General features: G+C 49.3%; 1 protein-coding gene across 2 annotated transcripts in view; it reads right to left on the bottom strand.

The window, feature by feature from the left end:
- The window catches only part of LOC102387884 (protein-glutamine gamma-glutamyltransferase E), a 21,822-nt gene extending 14,311 nt beyond the window's left edge, over positions 1–7,511 (bottom strand). The window contains exon 1 of one of the 2 annotated variants that reach the window (XM_006035767.2): positions 7,417–7,511. In XM_006035767.2, coding sequence (XP_006035829.1) covers positions 7,417–7,423 — 7 coding nt within the window. In that variant the 5' untranslated portion in view covers positions 7,424–7,511. Of the gene's footprint in view, positions 1–901; positions 912–7,416 lie in introns of those variants that run through there. The other variant, XM_006035766.2, reaches the window with a different exon arrangement.
- Between the last annotated feature and the right edge of the window lie 260 nt (positions 7,512–7,771).

Here is a 7,771-nt window from a genome sequence, read left to right as displayed (position 1 = left end):
CTGGCTGAGCAGCCACTCTGCAGAAAAGGGCCTGGGGGTGACAGTGGGCAATAAACTGAATAGGAGCCAGCAGTGTGCCCTTGTTGCCAAGAAGGCTGATGGCATCCTGGGCTGCATTGGAGGAGCGTTGCCAGCAGATCGAGGGCAGTGATTCTTCCCCTGTATTCAGCACTGGAGAGGCCACATCTGGAGTCCTATGTTCATTTGTGGCCCCCCACTACAGAAAGGCTGCGGACAAATGGGAGAGAATCCAGCGGAGGGTGACAAAAATGGTGAGGGGGCTGGGGGACATGGCTTCTGAGGAAAGACAGGGGGAACTGGGCTGATTTAGTCTGGAGAAGAGGAGACTGAGAGGAGACTTAATAGCAGTCTTCATCTACTTGAAGGGGGGTTCAAAAGAGGATGGAGATAGACCGTTCTCGGTGTGGGCACTGGACACAGAACAAGGAGCAATGGGCTCAAGTTGCAGCAAGGGAAGTTTAGGTTAGATATTAGGAAGAATTTTCTCACTAGGAGGGTAGTAAAACATTGGAACAGGTTACTCAGAGAGGTGGTGGAAGCTCCATCTTTGGCAGGCTTGCAAAACCTGGCTAGACAAAGCCTTGGCTGGGATGATCTAGTTGGGGCTGGTCCTGCTTTGAGCAGGGGTTGGACTTGATGACCTCCCTGAGGTTCCTCCCAACCCTAACTTTCTTTGATTCTGTGCACTGCCCTCGGCCTGCGCAATGCTGCCTCTCTAGTGCTTTCTCGGTCCCTCCTCTGAGGCTCTGCAGGTGCCTCTTTTTCGGACAGTAGCTCCTGGGGCAGGAACAGCGGTTTGTGCCCTGTAGAGCTGTGCATGTGTGAGGAGTTGAAGAAGCAATTATACATCTAGCTACCGCAGAGGCCTTGCCTTGCTCACCTTGGCCCATGTCTGATCCCCTTGGCCTGCAGAAGTGGCTCCTGGACTCCCTCTCTGGATGTCCTCTGCTCCTGGACTCCCTGGTAGGGGATGGTGGGTGGCTTTGGCTTGATTTAAAAACCTGCTTGTGAGGTTTCCTGTTGGCATTATATCCTTTGTGGGGTGGAGCACGACTTGCCCCTCCTTCCCCTGCCCCCTTTACCCATGTCCTGCTTGTGGAAACTGAGAAATGTTCCTTTTTCCTTCCCAATCACATTTCCTGGACTGGGGGAAGGGAGTAAAGTGGGGGAGATCAGTGAGCAGGAGGGAGGGGGCTGCTTGGGTAACAGGGAGATGAGTCGGAGAAGTCCACCCACACTCTCGAGGAATGTGTTCACTCACACCACACCACTCAAACTTCCCAGCAGTAAGGGAGGTGACCAAGAGCCTTCTCAGAACCTAGTATTTCCAAACAGGGGAGGGGGTGACAACAGAGCTGCTGGCTAGCTGCTCCTGAAATTCTACTGCGTGGCATGTGCACATAGCACCCGGTGCTCTCTTATGTGCACGTGCGATACAGCGACGTCGGGTGGCTGTTAGTGAAGAGTGGTGGATCCACTGAAACGGAGGGTGGCAAATGGTGTCCCTTGAGCATGCATCCTTGCGGTTGTCTGACACAGCAAAGCTGGGAGGCTACATCTAAGTGCGCTAGCTGCCAGTGTCCTGCCCCAGGGCAGGATAGCCTGAGAAGGGGAGCAGAGGGAACGGGGAGATGCTTGACTCAGAACCTAGAGCAGGAACTGGATTGTTTTTTCCCTTCCTCCTTTAGTGACATAGGGCAGGGAATGAACCAGCTGGTCATGCCCAGTGACACTGCATGGAGGTCACAGGTCAGAGGATGCCCTCTCCCTCACCCCCTGCAGAGAGCAGGGAGGCTCCAGCTGGGGCAGAGGTGCTGCTGGTGGAGGCATCCCCAAATTCAGATCAGAACCTGGACCTCTAAGCTTTTCCTTACCTTGCTTTCCTAGATGTATCTGCTCAGGAATTACCTTCTTTGAAGGAAAAATAACAAAAGATAACTATTTTCCGTTGTGTAAATATCTTGTGCAATTTTCATTTGATAGTTTGCATATTATTCTCTTCAATGACTTTATATAATGTTTGCACACATGTGCGCACACATGTACGTGTGTGTAATTTATGGTCCTTGTGAGTAAAGTATTGTTTTTTTCCAGTGTAGCAGGAGGGCAGACTTTGTATATCCTCTGCCTGATACCTAGACCCAGATCTGGGGGTGCATTTGCAGGGACATGGTGCAGGTGGGTGTTGGCCTATCTTCTGTGGATCCCTGATTGGCAAGCAAGGTGATGGGAGTTCAGGGCTGGATCTGGGGACTGTTCCAGCCCATCTTTGATAAGAGACCCCCAAACCTTCATTAGGTGGGAACAGTTTTTGAGCTGGGTTTGATGCTGATACTCTGCAGCTCTTTAGCAGTATTTTGAGCCTTGAGGGCTCCTTATAGATTCAGTACATACAAGTCCCGTTAACAGTGAAGAATGTTAAGGTTACCAAAGCTAGAATTAGGTGGTCTCAGACTTTGAGCTCCCTTTGTGCCTGTGCTTTGTTAGTGCCATGATTGCAAGCATCAGGCAGGGTTTGCATCCAGGACCTTCAGATGCACAGTTCAGGCCATAGCACTTTGGATACAAAAGTGTCTAGTAACAGAAATAGGCATAGATGGACCAGCCCCAGCAGGGAAACACAGGGGATATTTTGCCCATGTCTTACAGGTTTTTTTGTGATGCAGGAAAGGGCTATTGCATAGCAGTACTTTGCGTCGATCTTTCATCAGCCCCATGGGACGCCCATGCCCGCTACGGGGCAGGGAAGTCCAGGTGAGGGTGATCCCCTGCCCTCCATTGATGCTGACTTCGTGAAGGAACATCTTGAGAAGCTGGATACCTTCAAGTCAGCCGGCCCTGACAGTCTTCACCCCAGGGTACTCAAGGAGCTGGCGAGCATCATAGCCCAGCCTCTAGCACGGATCTTTGAAAACTCTTGGCGCTCTGGCGTAGTGCCCGAAGACTGGAAGAAGGCCAATGTGGTGCCTATCTTCAAGAAAGGGAGGAAAGTGGATCCGGCTAACTATAGGCCCATCAGTCTGACTTCTATCCCGGGGAAGATCTTAGAAAAGTTTATTAAAGAGGCCATCCTTAATGGACTGGCTGACGCCAACATCTTAAGGGATAGCCAGCACGGGTTTGTCACGGGTAGGTCTTGCTTGACCAATCTCATTTCCTTCTACGGCCAGGTGACCTATCACCTGGACAAGGGAGAAGAGATTGATGTCATATATCTTGACTTCAAAAAAGCCTTCGATCTGGTTTCCCATGATTGCCTCTTGGAGAAACTGGCCAATTGTCGCCTTGGGTCCTCCACAATCCACTGGCTGGAAAATTGGCTCCAGGGTTGGACCCAGAGGGTAGTAATTGATGGAAGTCACTCATCGTGGTGTCCTGTGACCAGTGGGGTCCCCCAAGGCTGTTATGATTTATTACATTTTGAGATATTTACTTTGAGCTAGATCCTCAACTGGTATGTAGGGTTTTTGTTTTTGGGGGGGTTTTTTCCAGTGGAGTGAATGAAGGCATACACTTGACAAATTTCATATTGTTGCGTTGTTTTCCACACTGAGGTAAAAAGCCTGACAGAAGAAACTTCACGAAGAGATGAACATGAGCCTGCAGTGCGATGCTGCAGCTAGTAAAGCGACCAAAACGCTGGCTTGCATCCATAGATGCTTCTCAAGCAAATTCCGGGACGTCATTCTCCCCTTGTACTCGGCCTTAGTGAGGCCGCAGCTGGAGTACTGCGTCCAGTTTTGGGCTCCACAATTCAAAAAGGATGTGGAGAAGCTTGAGAGAGTGCAGAGAAGAGCCACGCGCATGATCAGAGGTCAGGGAAGCAGACCCTACGATGACAGGCTGAGAGCCCTGGGGCTCTTTAGCCTGGAAAAGCGCAGGTTCAGGGGTGATCTGATGGCCACCTATAAGTTTATCAGGGGTGACCACCAGTATGTGGGGGAACGTTTGTTCACCAGAGCGCCCCAAGGGATGATGACTAGGTCGAATGGTCATAAACTACTACAAGACCGTTTCAGGCTGGACATAAGGAAGAATTTCTTTACTGTCCGAGCCCCCAAGGTCTGGAACAGCCTGCCACCGGAGGTGGTTCAAGCGCCTTCATTGAACACCTTCAAGACGAAACTGGATGCTTATCTTGCTGGGATCCTATGACCCCAGCTGACTTCCTGCCCTTTGGGCGGGGGGCTGGACTCAATGATCTTCCGAGGTCCCTTCCAGCCCTAATGTCTATGAAATCTATGAAATCCCTCAGTTCTATTTCTTGCATTCAGAGACAGGGTGTAGTGGCTATACCTAGTGCACTTAGGCACACAAAGTTGGTACCTTCATTCTGGGAGGCACTGTGGTTCAGAGAATGGGAGTTGCTTTTGTCATTAGAAATCTCAAATTTAGTCCCAGATCTGGCTGCAGTTACCCTGTACAACCTCTGAGTGCTCCAGACTTTAGCCTTATCTCCACTCCCTGAATGCCACGGGCCTATGAGAACGCAAAGAAAGAAGCTGCTCTGAGCAGTTTACAAAGCTCACTTAATGACATGCACACTTAGTCCCAATTCTGTATTGCTTCCCCTCTCCTGCCCTGCCTGGTACCTTCTTCATCATGAAAGTTGCTGTATTAGAAGGAAGCCATCTTATTGTCATGCTAATCCAAGGAACCCTGTTGAACTTCCCCTACTATGACTTACATCTCCATCCTGACCAGGTGGAGAAAAAGCCAAAACAGCCCATATTCCACTTTAACCCTTATCAGAAAGTTTTCTCTCATGCTTTCTCAGGGCCCCACGGCAGGTGGCAGGAATGTCTGGGGATCCTGCCATTCAGCTGACAGGTGTGGGGGTGATTCCTCACTGCCCCTCCAACTCCTTCTGTCCACTAAAGAATGAGAAAGGGGCTTTAGTAGCGAACCCCACCCCAGCTCTCCCAGGAAGTCATCTTGACACTCCAACATGCCAGGGCAAGGCACCAGTCTAGGCCTTGAGGCCATCTCACATCACCACCATGTGGTTTAGGTCTGGTTTTGTTTCCCAACCCCTTCCTCCTTCTCATGCATATCACTTGCACCCAGATGCAGCACAGATGCTATGCAGCAGCTGTGACCGTCAGCTAATGCAGCTCATTCCACTTCAGGTGAAAAGTGGCTGTTGCAGTCACTCTTCCCTACATGGCTGTGATCATTTTCTCTGAGCCCTGGCTTCTTCCTCTGATTTCAGTTTCCTTGAGCAGCCACGCTTATTTGTATAAGACACTTTTGAGCAGTACTCATGCTCTAATTGTGTTTGATTCTAACGATACTGGGGCTCAACAGTGCCAGACAGTGACTGGGATAATTACACAGATACAAGTAGCTGAGTGCTCAACAGCAGGGGTGTACTAAGGGCTTCAGGAACTCCTTGTTGAATCCTGCCATTGAGCTGAGGGGACAACGGGGATCTTCCTCTGCCCTTCACTCCCTCCCTTTCTGGGTGTTACTAAACTAGCCTTGCTAGGGGTGGCTTGGCCTGGACTCATCAGCACCTGCTGAATGGCAATTTCAGTGGCCCTGGTTGCATCATATGGCAGTGCACTTTGGACAGTGTTCAGGATCAGAGACCCAGGCCCCTGTCAAAGGTCTGCCTCCCCTCCACACCCTTCAAATCCTATAAACTTAGTATGGGCTGGGGATGTCTCTGGGGGTTTCACACAAGCAAAGTCTGATCATGTCCAGCAAGTGCCAAGTTGTTTGCTGGGTGCTGCTGCTCTTCCTGCACCTGGCATTATGTGAGAATTTGGTGTCAATGGGTGGTAGGGGGACAGGACAGATGGTCAGTCTCCTCATTTTGTCTCTCTGAGTATATTGCAGCAACGGAGGACATGTTTGGGAAGCCACTTGCTGAAATCTTGGCTATAGTGTTAGCACATCATTGCCCAAGAGTAAGTGTTACACTGAGGAAATGATAGGCCTGTGTGGTTTTTTTCCCCCATTGCTGCAGTCTGTGGTTATTGGTTTTTGTGTCCGGTTTTAATGTATGCTTCTCTGTTACAAAGAGTTTTCCCATTCAGGCAGGTCTGTCTCGCGCAGACCAGTAAGTCTTCACTGCCATTTCCATAAGCCTCCAATTCACCAGAGTTATGGGGAACTGACCACTACACATATCAAACTCTTCCTGACCCTGCTTCCTTCTTCACCTGCTACAGGGATGAACATCTAGATGAGTGGCGTGATAAAGTCCACCCAGCCATCTAGGTTCAGTACCTGAGTACTGGCAGGCCAGAGCAGGTACTTCCAGCAGCATGTTACACAGGTGCTGCAAGGAATATGCCAAGCTGCAAGTGGTCCAAGTAATTGCGCACGGTTACTTTTTGCAATGGTCTTGCATGCATGGAATGCATTTGTGTCTGTCAGGGTCCCCATCCAGTTGTCCTGACTCTCTTCCAGCATGGAGGGACTGACACTTCATGACACCAGTATCAGTAAACAAGAGCCCTTCATTTTCAAACACCACTCCCTCTCTCTCCTTCTGTCTTCAGTATCAGTTTTACCCAATAATGATTCTGATCCACCTTAAGCAGGAGAACCAGGCTTCCCCTGGCACAGAAGGTGTGCAAAAAGGAGACAGCAGTGTGAGCTTCATGTGGCCCGTGCTTTACAGCAGTGTTCCCAGAGACCTGGGAGCCAGCTCTTGTAGCCCTAAAAGGTCTGGTTTAGGCAAGAGAAAGCCCTGTTTGTCTCAGAGATGGATTGACTCAACATCTCTCCTGGACAGCCTGTTGTTGGGGCTTCCATAAAGTCCTGTCTGGATTTTAAAGGTGCATCTCCCTCTTGCCCATTGTTATTCCTCCAAGTAGTGCATGTACAGTTTGCTCCCCGGGTTAAGAGTGAACCCAAACAAAAGTGTCCATTCTGCTCATGCTTTGTTCATCTGCAGACTGCACTAAAGGCTAATTTCCTGCAAGCATCTGTAGACATGAGACCCAGACCATGGGGGCATCTTGTTAACACTCACAAAAGAGATCTGCAGTAAGTAGCTATATTCCCAAACTAGGCTGTGCTTTTTAACTTCACTTCATATTTGTAGTTCACTTTCCAAAATTGCTAACATTTAACATGACCTGCAGAAAATGCTTCTATTCTGTACACATTAGTAAATTCTTGGATGATGTCCCTGAAAAGTCTTAGTGGCCTTCCACAACCTGCCATGCTGTGCATCTTGTTGTAATACTGAACACCAGCAGTGAGTGGAAAGTATGTTTAATTCCTTATTAAAAAGTCAGGAAAATGAAAGGTAAAGTGATTGATTCCAATTCCCAGACAACAGAGTACAACAAATTCCTGCTAAGGAGCTGGCCTCCTGGGGGAATGTAGCCTACGCAGTTGCAAACACATTATCAAAGGAGAGACTTGTGCGTTACTCACCAGCCATGGTCTCTTGCTCCTGGTGTTTTCTGTTCCTCTAGGTGCTCCTGGTGCTGTATAAAGTTGAAAGCTGTGTTTGAAGCACCATTTATAGTGAAAATCTTGGGCCTCTCCTTCTGTTCAACCAATAGCAATTCACATGAGGTGGGTGAGGCGCTTAGGTCATGTTAGTCCAGTGATAGCATGCTATCTCATCATCTCATGCCACCGCACTTATGCAAGAAAGGAGGAAAAGCCAGGCTATTTGTCCAGGAGGTACTAAGTTTCTGAGAAGAGTACCGTGCCTTCAATTTGCATACTGGCAGTCTCAGACTTTATATCTGGGGATGTGTTACTTTTAGGGGTGAGGAAGGGC

This window comes from Alligator sinensis, unplaced genomic scaffold (genome assembly GCF_000455745.1).
Source record: "Alligator sinensis unplaced genomic scaffold, ASM45574v1 scaffold1369_1, whole genome shotgun sequence".
Classification (NCBI taxonomy): Eukaryota; Metazoa; Chordata; order Crocodylia; family Alligatoridae; genus Alligator; species Alligator sinensis.
The sequence above is the reverse complement of the archived record's forward strand: the minus strand, read 5'-3'. Positions and strand labels throughout refer to the sequence as shown.